This window comes from Lissotriton helveticus, chromosome 6 (assembly GCF_964261635.1).
Source record: "Lissotriton helveticus chromosome 6, aLisHel1.1, whole genome shotgun sequence".
Classification (NCBI taxonomy): Eukaryota; Metazoa; Chordata; class Amphibia; order Caudata; family Salamandridae; genus Lissotriton; species Lissotriton helveticus.
The window spans coordinates 1,190,091,177-1,190,113,808 of NC_136067.1; the positions used below are offsets into that span (position 1 = coordinate 1,190,091,177).

The window sequence follows — 22,632 nt, forward strand, 5'->3', positions numbered from 1 at the left end:
TCGCCGCGTCCGCAGCAAGAGCGCCTCAGAATGCGTCTTAAGTAGCCTAGAGGCACAACAACTGGGCCGCTAACCACCAGAAGTGAGGGAGCAGGCAGGAAGTTGTGTTGCTCACTGGGAGACCCTCCGATCAATCGGCACTTGCCGCGTCGGAACGGGGTAAGGAGCGATCAAACCGGAAGTTTGCCAGGTCAGTTTAAAAAGAGAAACACACAGTAAAAGTGGCAAATTACTTTGGCAATAATATTTAAGCAAAATTCAGCAGAGCGCTATGCACACATCTTGCGACCAAAATCGCCGCGTAGAGCGTTGTGTGTCAGAGTGGAGTAGAATGGAATGTTGTGGAGTGGATTAGTATGGAGCGAGAGGCACAGAGTACTGTGGAGTATACATGGCGGTGGTAGTGCACTGTCATTACAGAGAACACATTTTCATTTGAAATGTATATGTGCATAGATTAGCAATTTTACTGATAAAACTATATAGCGCACAAACGATGTGTGGAAATGGCATCACCTAGTGTATTGATTTGTTTTGATCATAATAAAATATTTGTTTCCAGCACACTTCAGAATTACAATAAAATGTGCTTTATTTCTGCTTTCCTAATTCTGATGTATTTTGAAATATTTGCCAACTTCATTTACAGACATTCAAATGATGTTGTGTGCTACAAAAAAAAAAAACCCTTTCCTTTCACCCTTCCAGATTTTCAGATAAATCCTCTCACTTTGAGGTCAGAGAAAGAAAAGTAAACTCCAAACTCCCTCAGAAGACAGAGCATGACAGTTGGCCTCTGTCTTTGAATGCACAGCAAATGTGACCAGAACAACACCAACATTTAAAGACCTGTTTACAGAAATGGAGCACTCCTTGAAAAATACAGTAAACAGGCTACGCTTCACTGGAGGGACAAAGACATGCTGGATTACCAAAAACAAATAAAGCCAACAAATAGAAACGAAGCAAATGTGAATTACAAGCCACTACGCCAATAGTAAGCAGTGAGTGGAATGCATTCTTAGGTCAGCTTTCAAAAATGTTCCCAAGAAGGGTTTAGCTGTGCTGTCTGGTAGGCGCTTTGACCTAAAAAAGCTTTGGAAAATGAGAGGGGCACTACCAAATATAAATATACTTCTTTCAATCAAGTACCATCTGACCCTAGCAAAAGTCCTGATCATAAGAAGAATCAGAAAAATCAAGCACGTTTCCGAGATCTCGATTTTAATCCTATTGAAACAAACTGAATTCGGAATCCATCGTTCTTAACGTGGAAGTGGGTGGCTATAAACTGCATGTTTTTACTGAGGTTCCGCAGTGAAATATTAAAATTCACCAGCTGTACCTGGCAGTGAAACTCCTCGCTTGCTTCTCTGTAACTAGGTAAACAGGACTAGGACTAGCTTTTAAGTTAATGCACATTTTAGAATGTCGGCACAGGGACTGCAAACCATTCATCTAGCTAGAAAATATAGCAGACTGTAGGATTTTACCTTCTCCACACTGCTCACTGCCTGGAAATATATGTTGTATCCCTTCCGAGGAGCTAGCGGAGGGTTCCAAAAGCCTTGATATGTTCTGTTGTCCCCCACTGTGAATGGAGCCGGCTCTAGAAGGTTTCCTGGAGGGAGCTCAGCAGCAAAGTAGTAAGGGGAACTTCCACTGGCAGAGTTTTGATAGGTCACTGGAACCTGGTAACATTCCACGCCGCCGTTTTCCCGCTTTGCTCGATGCGAGTGCAGCTCCTCCACAACAATCTGATAAGCACTTAAAAACACAATCAAACAAACATGAGATCATTGTTGCAGGGCATTGCAATATTTCACAGCAGTACGAATACTAAAAAAAAAAGAAAACATTACAGATTGATCACTAATAAGTCACATAGCAGTAATTATAACTTCTACAGAAAGGATATACCAATTGACAGGATGAGCCACTCAAATGATTTTATAGTAGCTGAAAGCTAGAATAATCCCTTTACCCAATTATAGTACTTCCCTGAAATCACCGTTTGGTAGGGCTAAAGCCCTACCATACACCTGCTGGTAGATCCAATAAGCTAGGAGTTAACTTTAAGGGAGCTCCGTTATTCCTACTTTGGAAGATATTACTATGAACATGTGGTTATCGCTGTTACCGAGTGGCGGGACTAGACACTGCTTAGCAAATAAGCAAATAAAGAACATAGCCCAGGTGGCAACATGTGGGGGTCGGCACTAAAATGCAGCCATATCCCCTCTTCCCTTGCAGTGATGCTTCATTGCCATTCTCCCGCCTCAAAAAAGAGCCTAGTAGTGTGGCTGCAATGGCCAAGGGGTCTGGGGGGACACTAGGGAAAGAAGAATGCAGACTATCCCAATACTACACCTGTGAACTGCCCGAAAGGCAAAATGCACAGCCAACAACTTAAGCAAACTGACTACTTAACGATGCTTCGCAAAACTGTGCGCCCGCAAGGGATAGAGCATCAAGAGCTTAGTGGCTGCAGAACGTGTAGAGTAGCCTAGAAAGCCGCCCTGCATTAACATCAGACAAACAATCTACATGGAAAAAAAAACACCAACACTGCCTTGGCTCTGGGAAGTACCACCACGGACAGTTAAAGTAAGGGAGTTCTCTTTTAAGAAACAGTAGTTCTCAGGAGGTAATCCATACAGCAACCATGCTTTTTGAAGCATTCTTCATCCAGGATGGGTGGTGAGAGGATCTCTATGTTTGCAGAGTTCCACTGTGGACAGCTGGACTAGATAATGCGGAGAGGATGAAAAGAGATGACATCACTGCTTATGTCAGGCACGTACACACTTTAATGGAGACATCCTGTGTATGGAACTATGTGGACAACTTTACTCTGGCAAAGTAGTAAAAAAAGGACTAATCAAAAGGAGGAACTAGTGTAAATTAGGGACACACCTCAACATTGTTGTGTACTACCAGGCAGTACGACAATCATTGATATAAGGTAAGCCAGCTTGGAAAATGTAAGGCACTACAACCCAGAAAGTCAAGTAAATTCAGTGTGTTAATAAGTTGCTCCTAGGAACTACACAAGATGCAGCAGTCCAGGAGTAAAAAAAGAAAGCTTCCCAGGAGTGTGGGGAAACCTATCGGCTCTTTTCCTTGAGCTCAATCTACCTTCCTGCATCAGTAGTACATTGCTTACCAGGAGTCTAGAGAGGGAGACCTGGGTTGCCACCTACAACAGGATTCTGGCATAACCAAAAAATATTGGCGGCCCCCTTCACAATGTGGTGAGGGGACCCAGAAACTCCAATACTTCACAGCTACCCAAATGGTTTAGACAGAATTGAGGGCCCCATAAAGGGTGAGCCCCCTGCGCCCAGGGGCCAGCATTACGACCCTGCAGCAGGAATACGATCGGACCACAGCCTACGGTGCACCACTGTGAGACAGCATGTGCAAATTGTAAAGGAGAGTGCTAGCAGTTTCACAGTCTGCCCAGTGTTGAAAGCCAGCAGGATGCACCTCATACATAAAATTCATAATATAGATGTCACGATGGACAGCATGCAGCAGATGTGCCATTTGGAAAGAGGGACATAATAAGTCTGCATGAGCCTATCTGAATCAAATAGGGAACATGGCAAGTGGTTGGTGGGTGTCTGCATGCCTAACCCGAGTACTGCTAACAACCTGAGCATCCTCCAGAACGTAAGTATTTCAAGAAATACGTTTGCTTTCTTAAAACATGCACCTTTGTCTCTTTTACAAAACTGGGCAGCTACTCTCTGGTCCTGAGACACCAGCATAAGATATGCACTAATGCCAGTTCCTCAAGAGGCCGCTGCTCCTTTGACACTGTGTGCTGATATCCTTGCAAGAGAGGACTCAGTCCAGTGTCTGTGAAGCACTTATAGCAATATTTACATGAGTGTTGTGATGCAAACCTCATTGTCCTATTTCCAGCCTTGTGCTTATAGTGTGGATGTGCTTCCAGAAAACAAGAGCACCTTGCTGCCTTCTCCATGTGGACACAAAGTCACCTTTTGTGGCTGGAGGCGGTCTCCCTTTGCCTGGATGTGTGTGATGAGGCTGGAGCTCTCTTGCCCTGCTGGTCTCTCTCGAGACAAGTCCGGCTGGCTTGGTGTCATCCTCCTCTTAGAGTCCGAGGTTAAGGCACAAAAAAGCAGCACGGGCTCGAGGTTGCAATGAAAACCAGTCCTTATATTGAAATAGTGTGAATGAAAGTCCACTGCCAACAACAGGGAAGGCTGTGGTCTGACATGTACCCCTTGATTTAACTCCCCGTTTTATCAGTGACTGAGCCAGTTAAGCACTACTGCAGCACCTTGTCCAAAGTCTCAATCAAAGGGCAAGGCAATCACCCAGTCCTGCCCCCCCATTCTCTAAGTTCCAATGGATTCACTCATGCTTGCCATTAGATAGCGAACTCAGGGGTCATGGACCACGCAGCAGTGCCCAAAATACTGTAGAGGTCATCGGTTTCTTTTGAGCTGTGCTCTTTCCAAGGTTGGACTACTCTGCCTGAGGAGGAGGGCAAACTATTAGACAAAGTTGTGCCAAAGATTGTTTTTGCTCAGTACCCGTGAAGAGATGTGAAGCTGCACAAAATGTAGTTTACCTCGGTTGCCCCGCTAATAGCGGGCAGATTTTTTTTTTAAACCTGGTGTAAACAAGCGTTCTGGTATATGATAGGATTTTGGGGCTAGGCAAACATTTAATAATATAAAAAAAATAAAGTTAAGGACTTAAAAGTAAATTTAACACTACAAAAACAAAATAATGTAATACAAGTTAATTGTACAAAACCCTATTTGTCCAAACTATTTGCAATATTTAGTATAAGATGGTATGGAATGTTTTTGTATGGGAAAATAAAGCATACAACCAGAGAACAGATTTTCATGCATAGGGCTGCTGAACTCACTCAACTAACACTGCCAGTAGAGGCTTTTCTGATTAGTATTGAAAAGGACTATATAGTAGGATACATGTCTGACTCCTTGCTATTGGCGTTCAATCCTCTGTTACGTTCATCACCAGGATCGACAGGTTTTTGGCTTCTTGCTTGAAGGTTAGAATCCAGGTCTACTGATGTGGGTACCACACTAGAAGGCCTTGTGAGAGCAACCAAACCAGGGACCAAGAAGTGGATCACTTGCAGGTGTGCTACTACCAGGGAATTAATGACTGGTCAGGGAATAAAGTGCTGGCAAAGGGCGGCGACTGCAGGAATAATCTGTGCACCTATTGACACCCATGCTGCTAATGCCTAGAGAGGAATCATGGACCGAGGCCAAATCACCGACCTTCAGCTTGACGATCAATTCATCAAAGAAGGAATCCAACAAGAGAAGGAACAACTACAACAAATTACCAAACTGAGGTAGAACCTGGCCTCTGCACCAGATTCACTGCCAACATAATCTAACCTGAGTGCTCTGAGCAGGAGATAATCAAAGACCTAGTTGACGGGCCTGTGTAAATGAAAACAGTCCAAGTGATGAGATTAACAAAATAAAACTTTTAAAAAATGTGTATGTTGTGAGAATAAATTTATTTGTCAAAGGAATAATCACCATATTGCTGACAAACGTTAGTGGGATAAACAAGCTCGTCCGCTGACTTTCCAGGCTTAGTAAACAGTCTGCATTTTACAAAGTAGAAAGCAACTACACACCACCCAGAAACCCTGATGTTGCCAAGAGGGGGGGCCCTAAATAGTATCACGAGCGGGTAACACTAAACTCTGTTTTCAGGCGGTGCAATAATGTTCTTTGTTAACAAGTTTACAATTTCTTACAGATTTGCAACATCTCTTTGAGGGGTTGTGTCCCTTTAACAAAAGCAGCACATGTTCCGAGTCAAAAACAGGACATCTCTTTCCTGGCACATTAAAGCATGAGTACTAAGTGTTCGTGCAGATGTGAAGACAGGACGCGGACAACGGGAACTCGCCCAAACGCTATTTTTAATCCAAGCGTTTCCTCTGTGGATGGCGACACATGCATGTCAGTGTGATCTTGGTGGCGGAGTTCCATCGACATGGGCCCACGATCAAACAGGGGCACTCTACCAACCCTCCCGAAGCTTCAGAGGAGGTGGCAAATGCCGTGGATATTAAAACAAAACAATCTCAGGCCTTCTTTGCAGAAGCCAACCTTGTTTTACGTTTTTGATGTTTTCCCCCGGAAAAGGTGGTCACAAAGGAACGTAAAATTCCACATCAATAGGCCTTCTTCAAATTGCTGTAAAATTGAACAACCGAAAAAGGATTCTGAGCAAAGCAACAAACTTGTAAAAGACGAAGCCATTTGTCCGTGTTTTTTTTTTTTTTTTAACATGGAGTTCACGTTTTCTTTTGCTATGGTACTATGGCGTGCTCGGCTTCAAGGTCTGACATAATGACTGCCTCCAGGCTGTGCCTCAAGCACCAATTTGCGGTTGTCATATCATTAGAGGCGGCATCTGCTGACAGGCTCCTCTGCCTCTTGACCTCGCTGTGGCATCTACGCTATCTTGGCTCATAGCTATGCAGATCTAAAGTACAAGTGACATGCTCTAACGCAGGCACAGATGGACTGAAATCTGTCCACTTGACCAAAATAGACTACTACCCGGCTCTCCACAGTTGTCAATGACAAAATGTTAGAAATCGAGGCAGATGGCTTTCAGCCGAAGAAAACTAATCTTAACTGACCCCGGTGCCTTTCTGAAAAAGGTTTGTGGATTTACTCTGCGAGAAAATCACTGGGAAAATAGCACAGAGGAGCACTTTACGACAATTTCACTCAATCCCAGCCATAATGCAAGCCATGTTACTTGCTTTCTCGAGTCACAAACTAAACACTTTAACTATTAGTGACTCACAGAAACCAATCGGAATGTTTTTTTATTTTATTTTCCTATTACGAGGCAAGGTAAAGTATAGAACACCAGTAAGGGAACTCGCGGCACAAAAAAAAATCTCCTTACACACAAGAGATATAGTACTGAATAATGTCTGTTTATGTAATGTTACGTTGATTTGTATAGCACACTAATCACCCGAGAGAGTATCCAGGCGCTCGGGCAAGGTGTGTAGGTGTGTGGTCACTACCAATTTGCTTATATGAAGAGCCAGTTCTTCAGCTTCTTGTGGAACTCAAGAAGTGAGTAGTAGGCTCTGAAGTGCTGAGGGAGGTCGTTCCTTGTCTTGGGTGTGATGTAAGAGAATGAGTGATGTAGGAGAATGAGTGATCTCCAGTTTTGCTTTTGCGGACCTGGGGAGTGTATGAGAGTGAGGCAGAGCGAAGGTGTCCAGTGAGTTGATGAGTGTATGCGGCTGTTCAGATATTCTGCTCCTGTGTTTTGTTGGGCTTTGTATGTGTGTGAGAAGTTTGAAGTGGCAGAGCTTGTCAATGAGGAGCCAGTAAAGCTTCCTGAGCTGTGGTGCGATGTGGGTTCGGTGTCGAAGGACTAGTATGAATTTTGTAGCTGCGTTCTGGATGGTATGGAGTCTTTGGAGGAGTTGTTTGGAGATTCTGGCACAGAAAGGTTTGTCGAAGTCCAGCCTGCTCATGATGAGTGCTTGTAGGGCGGTCCATCTGGTGTTCTGAGGCAACCATTTGAAGATCTTTCGCAGCATGCACAGGATGAGGAAACAGGATGTGCACACTGCGTCAATGCTTAATTCGTAAAAAAGTAAGTGCCAGTACCTTTCTCAAGAGGCCACTACAGCTTGTGCCACGCATTGTCGCTGCCAACACTGCCTATTACAGTACCAACACAACTACTAGCTATCACACTCATACGAACATGACAATTCAGACTATTTCAGGGCACCCAAAGCTATAAAAATGTTGTTAGTAGCAGGTCCTATTGATATTTATTTCATTGAAATATTAAAAAGCTGTTGCGCTCATCTCAAAATTACAGAAAGGCCACCATGTGGCATACTGTCATAAGAGCTGGAGGGCCAGTGTTGAGACTAAGTACCAGTGTCAAGAGCCGAAAACCAGCAGCTAAAATTAAGCACTGCACTGCGCAGACTTTAGCCATCATGTTGCTTGTAATCTAGCATGATCCCTAGATTTCTTGAGTGGTCTGTGGGTGTTGGTTCTAGCTCCGATACTACCAGATGGAATACCATTGGGGGGTTTCGTTGCCAAAGACCAGTACTTCCGTCTTGTCAGATTTAGCTTCAGGAAGTTGGTTCGCATCCAGTCTGCTGCCATGGTCATGCATTTGGTGGAGTTGCTTCTGACGGTGTTTGTTTTGTCCGTCAGGGAAAGGATGGGTTGGGTGTCATTGGCGTAGGCGATGATGTTGGTGACTTGTGATCAGATGCTGTTGGCAAGCGGTGTCCTGCATATGTTGAAAAGAGTGGGACTGAGAGATGATCAGAGTGGGAAACGCATATCACTTTCTTGGTCTCCGATGTGTAGGATGGCAGCCAGACCATTTGGTTGAGAGCGGATTCTTGTATGCCAATCTCGTGGAGTTTTCCGATGAGGGTGTTGTGGGAGACAGTGGTGAAGGCTGCAGAGAGGTCGAGCAGGATAAACACCGACTTTTATCCTCGGTCCAGGATGTTTCTAATGTTGCCGGTGGCTGCACTGAGTGTTGTTTTGGTGTTGTGGTTCTTTCTGAATGATTGTGTGTGTCGAGAAGATGGTGAAATCAAGGCAGGTTGTGAGTGATTGTTAAAGACCTTCTCGATCACTTTGACTAGACAGGGGAGCAGGGTTGGAAGTTGATTAGTGGATTCAGGTTGGCTGTGGGCAGTATGAGGAGGGCGTTGATTTCTGCAAGTTTCCATTCAGCCCGGAAAGTGGAAAACGTGCTGGAGGTGTTGATATGGGGTCAGGGTGGTGCTGATTGGAGATGCTCTCAGATTGTAGATGTGGTGGGCAGAGTCTGTTGGGGCACCAGAGTGGATGGTTTATGTGATGGTCACTGCGCTGTTTCTGGTGATTGGATTGGATTGGTTGTCCATTTGGTCAGGTGGCCATCTTGCTTGGTGGTGGGTTGGCAAGCAATGAGTTCTCTGTGGTTGGGTTGGTGTATAAAGATGCTGTAGATGTTTGCGACCTTGTTGTGGAAAAAATTGGATAGGTTGTCAGACACTTGTTGGCAGGCAGCAATGTTGACAGTGGCTGAGGTGAAATCCTTGATGACCGGAAGATCTCCTTTCAGTTGTTGGAGCTTCCATCGATGCAGAGGAGTAGTGCTTTTTTCTTGGTGTCTCTAATTTGCTGGTGATAGCCTGTGAGTGCAGCCTTGAAGGTAGTTCTGCCTGTTGTGTTGTGGCTGGCTTTCCATTTTCTTTCTAGCTGTTTACAGTGTTGTTTATTGTTTCAAAGGTCTTCTGTTTACCAGCTGGTCTGCTTGTTTGATATACTATGCTTGTTGGGTTTGCTGGGTGCGAAGGATTCCGTGCAGATCTTGATCTAGTTGTTGATGTCCTTGTCAGGGTTATATGTGGGGCTAGGTCGACTCCTGCTGAGGGCGTTGAGCCAGTCTCCTTCTGTGATGTTGCCCCAGCTGAGGCTTGGAGTGCTGAACCTGGTAAGGGTGTTGACTTGAAGGGTGTTGATTTGATAGTGGATGATGGAGTGGTAGGTTCCATGTGAGCTGTTTGGTGGAGTTGTATTTGATGGGTTCGCTTACGGTGAAGATGGGGTCCAATGTTTGTCCTAAGGTTTGTGTTGGTTCTGTGACGAGCTGGGTGAGTCCGATGTTGGTAAATCAAGAGATCAAAGGTTGGGGAGTGAAGAGGTAGTGCTCAACAAGAGTACTATGGTGGATGCATCCTCCTCCATGCAATGAGTTAAAAAACATAAAGATCCACCTCTAAGAGGTTTCTGTATGTCTAGAAGTTTAAGGCATACACAGTGTTTGTTAAATACCCCTCATACACCAAAAGGGCCCTTGGTGTCATGCTTCGTCATCGGAGTCTTCCCACCCCACTGCGGGACGGGGCGTGCTACGACTGGCGACTACGCTGGAGCACTTGGTTTTTGTAAGTGCTATATGTTGCAAAGTCATCCTATGCCCTAGGCACCCCCCAACTTTTTGCTGACTGGAACTGGTGATAACTGACTCTGACTGGCCCTGGGCTCTGTTTAACCAGACCCAGTGCCAGTGCCAAGCTAAAAGGAACTCATTAGAATACAGTTAAGAGACCCAACATACACTAGGGTACACTATGGTATGGTGGGATAGCCATGTAATTGGCATGACCTACCCCATAAACCACTAGTATGTAATAGGGCAGGGGATTGAAACTAGCTAGAAGTCTCCAGTATCCTGGGGCAGGGCAGTTTAGAGGCCAGCAGATTTTCTGCACTAGCATGTGTGCAGTGCTGAAGCCTGAGGTCAGTTTAAAAGCATCCCTGGTGGCCAGGACAGCTTTTAAACCTGAAATTGTGCCCAAACTCGACTTTGGGGGCAGGGACCCTTAAAAATAAAAAAGACTACCATGCTTTTGCATATTAGGGACCCCCAGGGTCACCCCTAGGTATCCCAGGGGTGGGGGGTCAGTTATCTATAAGGAACACCCTTATAAAATGAGTTTTTATATGCCTGGGTAAAGTGAAATTTTACATTTCACTCCCCATATTGAGCTGCTCAAATTCGACTTTGATGCTAGAAGAATTGGGTAAGGATAATCTGCATGATTTCTGCAGATTCAGACCCCCTGAAGTCTCCCCTAGTTGCACAGGGGGTGGGGGTCCTGTAGAAATTAGGGAAATACTTATTAAATATGGTTTTATAAGCCTGGTTCTTGAAAAGTGGCCAGTTCATTTTCCCCATTGCAAACCCCATGGCCCATAGGTTAACATGGTAGGAAGTGATTGATTAATAAATATTGATAGGAGAGGACTAGCCGGACCATTCAAAGACTTCCCAGAATGGTAGTAGTAAATCCAACAATATTATATTGTTGAATTTCTCCTAAAGTGTACATACAATCAGTTATGAGACTTTCTTGTTTGTAAGTCCAAATTCAGCCTTTCAGTGGTCTGCCCTGATTTGTCAGAGTTAAGTGGATTAGCCAGGTTGCTGGGAGGGCAGTGTTCTGTTCTATAGGAATGCCAGGCCAGGAGGTGGCATCGTAAACTATGCTCTTCAAAGGCAGAGGGGAGGCCTGGGTTTCAGTCCACTATGACAGTCTTGACCCAGAGTCAGGGCTAGGCTTACGGAAGTTATGTGCAGATGGTAGGGGGAAAGTCCATGGAAATAAGACATCCCAGGTTGTGTGTTTAGCGTGTGTTTAGCCAGCTCTTACCTCCTTGCTGGAAAATCAGCCTTTATGGATTTGGAAGAATGATGCACTCTGGGACAAACTAATGCCACACACTACAAGATGTGGTCATAACTATGAGGAGTTGCCCTGCTCTCATTGGTCAGCAGTGACCTGGTGCTTGACCCAGAGAATTTTGAATAAGTATCTGAGAGGGGCAGAGCCCTCCAGATCTGCTGCTTGAAACTGAATGAAGCAAGAAGTGCCCTGCTGGAAAGGTTTGCTGTGCAAGGAACTCTAAGGTCTGACCTATGAAGACTGCACCATCTGAAACTACAGCCCTGTGGATTACCTTGCTGCCAAAGGACTAAGAGTGGACTCCCTGCAAGCTACAGGTTAACAGAGCTCACCTGGACAGCCCACAAAGAATTCAAAGCCTGGATTACCAGTGGATTTGTAAGGGTTTTGTTCAAGTGGATTGCGGAATTGAAGTTTCACACTTTCAGGGACCCTCTTGGAGATACCAGAACCTTGGATTGGGTGTTGGATACTTTGGGACCCGTAAGCAGAACGCCAGGAAGGTGTTCTAACTGGACCCCGCTTGCTGAAGGAGGCGGCCCACTACAGTGGTGAGAATTCTTCAGAACAAATTATAAAGGTGTGTCCCTGACAGAGAAAACAAAATGACTTAAAGGGGCGCTGTTGGGTTCATAGCACTAGAAAGTGACTAATCTTTAATAATTCATATCTCTGGTTCCCTACAGTGGATTATTTTCGTTTTGGTGTCATTTAAAAGATACAAAATATTACCTATTTTTATAAATTGGTGTTGGATTTTTATTTTGTGGTGTCTTAATTATTTACTGAAATTGTGTTTTTAAATGCTTTACATACCTGTCTTTGAAGTTAAGCCTGTCTGTTTGCAGCCACGTTACCAAGGGTTGAGCAAAGGAATAATTTTCTAAGACCTATGCTGAGTCCTATCATGTGTTAGTGGCCTTATTGCCAGTGGCAGACCTACATTTGCCCCTACCAATAACCCACTTTCCAACACTATGTGAGGCGTATTTGTAGTGAGTGAGAAGGGTCAGGGGTGAATGAAAGGTGATGTTAAAAAATACCTGGCCTTATGGATTAAAAAAAACTTTATTTGGTCATAGGCTGGTACTATTATATTATACATAGCACTTACAAAAACCAAGTGCTCCACCGTAGTAGCCAGTCGTAGCACGCCCCGTCCCGCAGCGGGGCGGGAAGACCCCGATGATGAAGCATGACAGCAAGGGCCCTTTTGGTGTGTGAGGGGTATTTAACAAACACTGTGTATGCCTTAAACTTCTAGACATGCAGAAACCTCTTAGAGGTGGATCTTTTTGTTTTCTTAGTCCGATGTTGCTCAAGCTTTCAAGGAGTGCTGTGGACCAGAGGTCATATCCATCTTCCAGGTGAAAGTTGAGGTCACCAAGGAGAATACCAACTCTGGAGTCGAAGATCAGCAAGCAACATAGGCATTGATGAGGTTGGTGAAGGTGGCTTATAGCTGCTACACGAGGGTTCCATTAAGGGTGAATTTTACAGAGATTAAAACCTTTGAGTGCAGGTGTTCCATGAATAAGGTGGCATTGTCTGTGGATGTTGTGTATTTGATGGATTCTTTGTAGATGATATTGAGCCTTCCTCCTCTATTGTGAAGGCAGTCCTGTTGAGCGATCTTGTAACCCACTGAGATTGCCATAGCGATGTCCAGAACCAAAGAGGGGTTAAGGCATGTCTCGGTGATTAAGAGGTTGTTGGATGTATCACGTCTCAGAAGGTTCTATATTTCTGTTGTGTGTTTGCTGAGTGATCGTGTGTTGAGAAGCATGCATGTGACTGGGTAGTGGTGATGTGTGTGTGTGCTGTAGCATGTGGTGTGGGCTGGGGTGGAAGTGTAGGCATTGTTGATGCTTGCATGGAGAACTTGTAGCAGCTACAGGGGAAACCTTCTACCATGGTGTAAGGTTTGGCGCTGCAGTAGTTGGGGGGGGGGACAGCATTAGGGGTCTCACGACTTAAGAAGTTCTGCAGAGTATCACTGGGCAGCGATCGGACCTGGGTTCCTGGCACTGGGTGCAGTCCAGGTGCGGAAATGTGCAGACGGGCTTGCCTTTGCAGCGCTTCTGTTGCATGTCCTTGTTACAGCTGTCATTAAGAAGGTCCTGAGAGGAAAAGTCCAGGATGCCATTATGTCATTTCCTGTGCTGATGGGTAAAATTAAGTCCTCTTGCTTGGTTTCTTCTTTTAAATATGGCTTTGGTGAGAAACCAGTAATGTCACTTCCTGTCTCTATGGATGGTGGGAAATGTGATAGTGCAATATTAAGCATTAATGAACAAAGTTACTCACCTTCGCTAACGCCTTATCTGGTAGAGACTATCTAGATGCAAATTCCTTCCTCAGAATATTCCCCAGGCATCAGACTGGATCTGGGGAAAAATTCTGAGCAGTCTTCTTATGAGCCAGTAGGTGGTGTCACTCGGTTCCATGTGGCACCTTCGTCATTGTCTGCGACAGAAGTGACATGTACAGTGCTTAAATAGGCACCCACCCCACAGCACTGAGATCAGTTTTGTGACTATTTTTCCACACCAGAAGCACAGAACCATACAGAAGTGTTTAACAATTGTGTCAGAGTGAGGTCCTGAAGGGCCTTTTTAAGTTGGAAACCATAGTTCGCAGAATGCGGAGGGTCTGTAAGGAATCTGTGGCTAGACGGAGTCTCTATCAGTAAAGGCATTATCAAAGGTAAATAACTTATTCCTTTGATACAGATTTCTATTTGCAGATTCCTGATCTTAAAATAGATACCAAAGCATTGTCTCCCTAGAGATGGGGCTGCGGAGTGTTAATACTAAAAAGTCCTGGAGTACCGAATGGGTGAACTGCCTGTTCTGCCAGACCTGTCTAGGCAGTAGTGTTTGGCAAATGTGTGCAGAGATGCCCAGGAAGTTACCTAACAGATGTACAGTACTGGGACTCTGCAAGCTAACCCCGTGGTCGCAGCCGTGGCTCTGGTGGAATGAGTGTTGTCCATAAAGACCTGAACCAGCCTCCCTTTGATGGACGGAAGCAAGGCTGTCAATGCCAATCGTATCGGTCTCAACTCCAACATGTTGATGTGGAGCTGAAACTCTGCTGGAGACCAGAGTCCGCTGATCTCCACCTCTCCCAGATGACCACCTCAACCAAGGAGTGACGCATCTATGACCATTGTGCGTTCTGGGTGGGGAAGGGAGAGTAGTCTGCCGCTGATCAAATTGTGGTTCGTCAGCAACAACTGCAGGTCCTTTTCAGTTCTTTTGCAGTTCCTGCCGATATCTCAACTAGGTCAGAGAGATTCACTTTATGCTGTATCCAATGGGGCTTCAGGTCCCACTGTAAAGTCGGCATGTGTCAGTGGGCATGCTTCACCAGAACAATGCAGGATGCCATGAGACTTAGCAGCCTCAGCCTCAGAGTCAGTTTCACCAAAATCAAGGATAGAGGCTGAAACATCAGAATAATAGACTGGTTATCCTGTAATCGCCGCTCCAGAGGACTGGGCTACACTAACGAGAGAAAACAGCGCAGAACCATATGTATTAAACAAGCATTTACAATGCAATAGGTCTCGGGTTAATTAAGTTTGAGCTATTGGCATTGCTAAATATTGCAACACCAACTGCAACAAAAAATCTATAAATTGTAGGCCCAAAAAAATGTGTATTTATTTTTGTAGCAATGGTGGCATGCTGCGCTTTAGATGAATATGTTTAAAAGTAAAGTGGGCCATACTGCGATTGCTACAATAGTTAATTGTGGATGCGTTAACAAATGATGTGTGCACTGATGTCTGGTGGTGCGTGTGCCTGTAGAAATTGTGCAGTGATGGCTGGTGGTGTGTGTGCCTGGTGGAAGTGTGCACTGCCGGGCTGGTGTTGTAAATGTAAATAAATGTAAATGTGTTTGTATTTATATAGCGCCTTCTACCCTGAGGTCTTGTAGCGCTGTATTCATAACGCTGTGGAACCCTTCCTGGCTTTCCAGTGAAATGTCCACTCCTGGGCACCCCCAAGGTGAAGCCAAGCATCCAAGCGCTGCTGGGGCCGTTGTGGAGATTAAGCAAGCTATTGAACAGAGTCACAGAGTGGGACCCATGGTTAGACTAGGCACCAAGGCGAGAATTATCAGGTCCGGGGAAATTGTGTCCAAGAGCCGCCGAGGTGGGAATTGAACCCTGGTCCCGGGCCAGACCTCTGCATCAGGGTCTGCCGCTCTAACCATTGAGCCACGCTTCTCCACATGTGTGTGCCTGGTGGAAGCGTGCACTGACGGCTGGTGGTGTGTGCCTGCTGGAAGCGTGCACTGAAGGCTGGTGTTGTTTGTGCCCGGTGAAAGCGTGCATTGACAGCTGGTGGTGTTTGTGCCCGGTGACAGCGTGCACTGACAACTGGTGGTGTGTATGTCTGGTGAAAGTGTGCAGTGACAGCTGGAGCAGTGTGCCTGCTGAAAACGTGCACCGCCTACGGCATCACTCAACCCCCAACGCCTACAGCACCACTCAACCCGCAACGCCTACAGCACCACTCAACCCGCAACGCCTACAGCACCACTCAATCCCCACCTCGTACAGCACCACTCAACCTGCAACGCCTACAGCACCACTCAACCCGCAACGCCTACAGCACCATTCAACTCGCAACGCCTACAGCACCACTCAACCCGCAACGCCTACAGCACCACTCAACCCGCAACGCCTACAGCACCACTCAACCCGCAACGCCTACAGCACCACTCAACCCGCAACGCCTACAGCACCACTCAACCCGCAACGCCTACAGCACCACTCAACCCGCAACGCCTACAGCACCACTCAACCCGCAACGCCTACAGGACCACTCAACCCGCAACGCCTACAGCACTACTCAACCCGCAACGCCTACAGCACCACTCAACCCGCAACGCCAGCAGCCAGACACCTGCACTGTCTGGTAGGTTCGACCTAAAAAGGATGCAAATCAATCCACAGGAGTTGCAAGCCGTACTATTCAGACAAATCCATAAATTATGTCCCTGTCACAATTCACTTGGGGAAGGAAGTCTGTACCATCCCAACCGCATGGAGTGGGGGACATGCTGTACAGGGTCTTAGACACAGCTCAATTCTTTGTTAATGTGTTTGAGATAAAAGGAGATTGTTTGTCAGTGGGAGGATGGCATGCAATTGAGGTGCCAAGAAATCAGGGGACCCCAGGGGGAAGCACAGGGAGAGGCTTGGTGACTTGAGCGAAGGTGGACAGCAGTGCATGTCTCATTAGCAAGTGTGGACACAGCTGCAAATGAGTTGTTTCACAGTCAACAGAGATGGGAACAGAGGCCAAAACAAGAAGGAAATTTGCACATGTGGAACAGGGATTACACAAACAATTAAAAGGGACCCATAGGAGACAACTGACAATACATTAAGTCCTGTTGTAAGACTGAACAGTTTACTATCATGAGGCAGGAAGGGGTCCACTGTTTGTGGAGGCACAGATTTAAGACCCCCAGCTCACCTGAATAACCCAGTGTGGCACAACCGCTGCAGTTAGTCTGCAGGTAATTGCAAAAAGAGGGTCAATATTGTTGAGTTGATGACGAAAAACAAAGTCACCGTGGACATTAATACAGGCCATGCATGCTTAACTTGAAAAGGCATTTTACATTTTAATGTAATTGTTTTTAGTTCTATATAGCGCAAGGGCATCAGAATACTTTACATTAGCACCAGATTACACCAGAAATTCAAGTTTATTTTAAGGCAAGGGGAGATTAAGTGATCTGCCCAGAATCACAGGATGTTGAGCGGACGCTGGGACTCGAACCTGGTATCCCAGTTTCAAAGGCGGTAGTTCAGGCCATTACGCCACATATCCTGGCATTCTATGAAAGAGCAATTCAGAAAACTCACAAAGATGTCTGGCAGGGCAGGTGATCCTTCGGCTCTCAGGGCATCAGGCCGCCAACAATACCGATCTGGATGGCCGTCTGTCAAGTTTAAAGTAGTCCAGGCCTCCACACCGGGCAAGGCTCTGAAATAAGCTAGGCTGCTAAAGCCTGGCCGCTCCCAGTGCCGCCAGGCATCGTGGCTTCGGAGAAGGCCCCAGCGATGAGAGACTCTTCAATACAATGGCCTGCCTGCAGAGGCATAGCGCCTGAAACCCTCTGGGAGTCTGTTTTACCTCAAGTGCCCTCTCGTGAGGACTTGGACACCTTGAATATCCCAGAAGATTAAGTGTCTGACCACACAAGAAACTAGTTTAAGTATGCGATAATGAAAAGTTGGCACGATATCCGCTCTTGATGTCTATTGCTAAAAGGCAGGGAAATAGACGGTTGTGTCATTTCCTCTCGCTTCAGGTTACAGTGTCCATGTATTGTAGGGGTGGCGGGGCAGGCAAGTAGTATTGTGGGAGGGATAGGGGGTGGGGAGAGAGAGACGACACAGCCAGTCAGTCAGCTCTTTGATACTGTAACCTCCCTGCAGGCTGTGGACTCCAGATGGAGATCAGTGTTCCAGCCCCATTGTCGGTTCGATATGTTGTAAATATTTGTACATTTTTTTAAATCACGTATTGTCCTCCAACACTATACAACTGCAGTGTTGTAATACAAAGAAAAAGCAGCGATCGCAGCTAAGGTAGATGTACAAATCTAATTGCGAAAAAACAAGCTCAAACGCCCAAAACCAAACCAATGTCCTACCAAAAACAAGCGAGGAGAGGCTGCCTGTGCAAATCACAGAGTCTGCTGGGATCCCTCTATCCTCCCCGTGAACCTGTGCGCCTCTGTGCTCGGTGCCTGCTTTGCAGCCGACGTAAAGAATGTTCTTATCTGCTTGTTAAATAAACAAGCAGATAAGAATACTCTTTTATGCCAGCCACAACAGTCTACATTGTCCAGAGGGGCAGTGCGAAAAGCGGACAGGGTGGCACCCAAAACCCCTCTTTTCCAATGGGAAGCCAGCGTTTACCACGAACACGGACGCTACCCAATGGAAAAGTGGGCGGGGCTGACATTACACTTTTTAGAAACAATATCTCTCGCAGAGGTGTGGCAGCAGCTTATGACCCTGTGGTGCGGGAGGCCCGTCCTACGGCCTAGCGAGTGTCTGGGTGCCCGTGATAGGGTCCACCGGGCCAAGGGAGGCTCCTCCAACCTGGCTGGGATCAGAAGCAGGGACCGGGCCAGGTGGGGGGGTGGCTGGCTAAGTCCTTTCCACTGCGTTGTAAGAGTTTGGGCCAAACTCTCACTACGCAGTGGAAAGGACTTCGCTAGCCAGCCACCCCCCACCTCCGCCCACGCCTCTCTGAGACCTAAAAATGGTCTGCTGTTGTTCACTAGCATTGTGCTGGCACAAAAACAGGCTGCCTAGCACCACACACAACCTTTACACCATGGTGCAGAGATGTGTGCATGCTATTTAGCATTAGCTATGTACTGGAATAGTGCCTTGCCAGTACAAAATCTTACGTCCAGATAAATCCTTAAACATTACACACATTGTTTGTGTGCTTTACAGCAAATCACACATGCAATGTGTTGAATGCTTGTTGCAATTAACACATTTCTCCATGTTACCACCTGCTTCAAGGAGTTTAAAAAAAAAATTACACAATGCTGGTTCTGGCTATCTTGGAAGAAATGGTTTTGTGGCAATAACTATAGGTGTTAGCTCTCATCTGCCAAAGGTGCATCCAAGTAAAGCCCCCTTGACACAAAGTGTGACAAAGACCTATCTGTGGTGAGAAAACGGCACCTTTCCAGTACAAAACACCTTTTGTACTGCAAAGTAAATGTAATTGCCAGAGTTTGCGCTGCTTTGCTTCACTTTGGGTGACTTTGGCATGGTGCTTCGTTTCCCTAAAAACATTCCCGTTAATAATCTCTTGTTTGCAGGTAGTAGATAACCAAGTGACTGCTCAGGAGCAAGTCTCAGAATCCAATCAATTTTCAGCCACCTTGAGCCAAGGTAGGCCCTAAACCCTCAACCAGCTCATTTTTTGTTTTAAAAAACACCCCAATCAAACCAAAATATCTTCAAAAATATTAAGTTTACTTGTACAGTTTTGAGTACTAAACACTTTTTAAAAATCTTTCCATTTACAAACCTCTTCCATTAACTTTAATGTTTAGTTAGTAGCCCATACAGTAAGAAAAATATAAAATTGTGATACGTATACCAACTTCATCTTTTCAGTCCCAAATGAATACATTCCGAAGAGGAAGCAACTCATTCAGCTGGTACAATACCTCTGAATTTTCAAATCACAGCATTAGCATAGAGCAAACCAAACAGTTGGAATGACCTTTATGCAGATTTGTGTTGGGGAAAAAAGTAAACAATCACAATGTACCACAGGGGCTCAGTATCTAGAAAACTGCTGAAATTGGCAAATTTGGTGTCTTTTAGAATAACTCAATGCACAAATCCTTTCCAGATTTGCAGGAAGTCTACTAAGGGAGAATGTTCATAGATTTTTGTGACGGCATATACGCTTGAGGGCCTGCCAGAAGTATACTCATGATCTGCATTGGTCACTCATGTAAATCCACCTTTTTGGACTGAAAAGAGAGTACAACGTTAAATATGACAAAGGATTCTGATTATTTCAAAATTATTGCTAGAGGACAAAAGAAGGTTCATGGTTGAGATAGAAGACAATGTATCCCAAAAAAGTTCAACATGTCCTTCGTTCCTTAATTTTAGAACACATTGTGATCCAATGTTAATCAGTATTGGAGATTCTAAGTGTTGAATAGCCCAGAATGTGTCTCAGGTCAGAGATGAACATCAAGGAACACGCTTATGCTGCACCAGCTCTAGTCAATGAGACAGCACAAAAGTGAATGAAAACACTTCCCCGCCACACCACCTTCTGTGGTAGAAACATCCAAGGAATGGACAAAGTGACACACACACAGTGTAGTTGTCTATCAAAAAAAATAAAGCTATTGAGAGCACTTTAAAAAAAAAAAAAAAAAGACCAACTTGTGTCTCCGTAGAGCTGGTCAAACATTGATGTTGAGGAAGCCTCCCAACTGTCAACAAGATTACTGCAGGGAATGTTTTCTTGGGTTTAGAGCGACCTCGTATTTAAGAATTCTGGTATGATTATGTATAGACATAGAGAGTTCTACTTTAAGTATTTTGTTATTAGTGCTGCAGGATAAAACCAATTGCAGATACTTTACGGAAAAAAAGATAATAGAATCAAGTTCAAAGGATATTTCCACAGGTCCCTCAAAAATCAAAGTTAATAATAATTTGTTTTATTTATATATCCTACCAAAGATTTGTCATTTGTGAGGATGAAGGGCTGAGTTTGCTTCAAAGAGATCCAAAAATATGATCTACTGGTGGTATATAGCTAGTAGCAAGAACTTAGCATTCTAAGGCAATATAACTAAATGGCATGAAGCATGAGGTATGAGGTATGCAAGTCTAGACCACTGGGCTCCATGTACTTAGGGACACTACACCTCATTAACGAAGACCAAAGATAAAAACGTATCTGGGACTTCTGTCTGTCCCGAAGGAAGAGGGCGTGACCTTTAATAGTTATGAAACACAAGTCAACAATATGTCATCAGTAGGTTACAATGCAATTGCACAAAACATTCCAATAAAACCAATAAAACTAAAATCCAGCTGAGGAACTTACTATTGTAGTTGCTTTGTAACATCCTGTTAAAATGCTTCCACTAACCTGATAGGAGCACCCTTGGCATGAGCTGGTTTTAGAAGCACAGTAATGGTGGTAGCAGTTTCATTAAGAGATGCATCAACTCCTTCGTAATCTGGTAACGTGGGAGCTTTTGAAGGAACAAGATAATAACAATGATTTGTGAAGTAAGTTTAAATTACTATAAAAAGGACAACAGTTAAATACAATTAACATTTGCATGTAAGTGAAAGTAAAGGAACACAAAAAAAGTAAAGGTAAGGAAATGAGCATAATGTGTTTTTGTTACATGGTGTCCATTCATACTGAGATGTTCCAAATTAAATTTGAAGGGTATACGAGATAATCCACCTGCAAAGCATAAACCATTGAAAAATACATTATGATTGGTCTTTTAATTCCGATGGGGGTCAGTAACAGAATTTAGCAGCCCCATCAGATTTATCAGATTACCCATTTCCCACTGAGATACTGATACCGCGAAACTGCCAATTTCAAGCATGAGAAAAATAGACACCACTTAAGTGTTAAACCTGGCATCTTTTGGAGTGTTTCCCCTGTCTTTTTTCTTTCAGACCTCCTGTTTTTTTATGGTGCTGGACTTCGTTTTTGCTGGTTTGTTGTCTCTGCACACTTTACCACTGCTGACCAATGCTAAAGTGCAAGTGCTCCCTCTGTAAATTCTGTTATTAATTGGTTTTTCCATGATTGGCTTATTTGATTCACTAGTAAGTCCCTTGTATTGGGCACAAGTGTGCCCAGGGCCTGTAAAGCAAATGCTACTAGTTGGCCTGCAGCACTGATTGTGCCACCCACACAAGTAGCCTTTCAAATGTATCTCAGACCTGCCGCTGCAGCATTTGCGCATGCAGTTTTAAATTGCTATGTCGACAAGGCAAGGGCACCCACTTGCCACACCCAAACCTTCTCTTTTATCACATGTAGGTCACCCCCAAGGTAGGCCCAATGCAGCCCCATGGGCAGGTTGCAGAGTACTTAAAAGGTAGGAGATGTAGTGTTGCTTTACATGTCCTGATAGTGAAATACTGTGCATTTTGTTTTCACACTATTGCAAGGCTACCTCTTCCACAGGTTAACATGGGATCTGGCTGGAAACACCTTTTCCGTGCAGATTCCCATCAGAAGATTGATAGTTGAAGTTTGAGATGTCTAAACAACTTAAAAAATATACCTTTTAGTAAAGATGTTTTTAAAGCGCGTGGTTGAAAATGCCACTTTAAGAAAGAGGCCATTTTCTTGCTTAATCATTCTGTGCCTGCCTGTGAAATCCACGTCTGGTTTAGACTGACAGGGGCTGTTTGTGCATTCACTCCAGAGATTCACACAAAGGGAGCTGAGATGTGCCCTGCATACCTCGATGGGTCTTCCTGAGCTAAAGTGGTGGGAGGAATCGTCACTGGTTCCTGAACAGGGCTGGGCCTGTCCTGCACAGAGAAGTTTCCACCTCCTGGAGAGTGTCAGGGATACGAGATAATCCACCTGCAAAGCATAAACCATTGAACTGGATCTTGTGGACAAGAAGGGCTTTTCTTTCAAGTTTGCCAACTACAAAGACCGGAACTGGTATACGTATTGGGGCCCTGACCCCATAACATTAGAACTCTTTTAGAATAAAGAACCTGCCAAGAAGAAGAGCTGGAGAAGCTGTCAGCAGGA

General features: G+C 45.0%; 1 protein-coding gene across 14 annotated transcripts in view; it reads right to left on the reverse strand.

Moving 5' to 3' along the window:
• The window catches only part of PTPRK (protein tyrosine phosphatase receptor type K), a 1,613,435-nt gene that overhangs the window by 385,949 nt on the left and 1,204,854 nt on the right, over positions 1-22,632 (reverse strand). For all 14 annotated transcript variants that reach the window (XM_078648913.1, XM_078648910.1, XM_078648911.1 and 11 more), the window contains 2 exons: positions 20,980-21,085; positions 1,494-1,767 (listed from right to left, as the gene is read on the reverse strand). In XM_078648913.1, the coding sequence (XP_078505039.1) occupies positions 1,494-1,767; positions 20,980-21,085 (380 nt within the window). The remainder of the gene's footprint in view (positions 1-1,493; positions 1,768-20,979; positions 21,086-22,632) is intronic.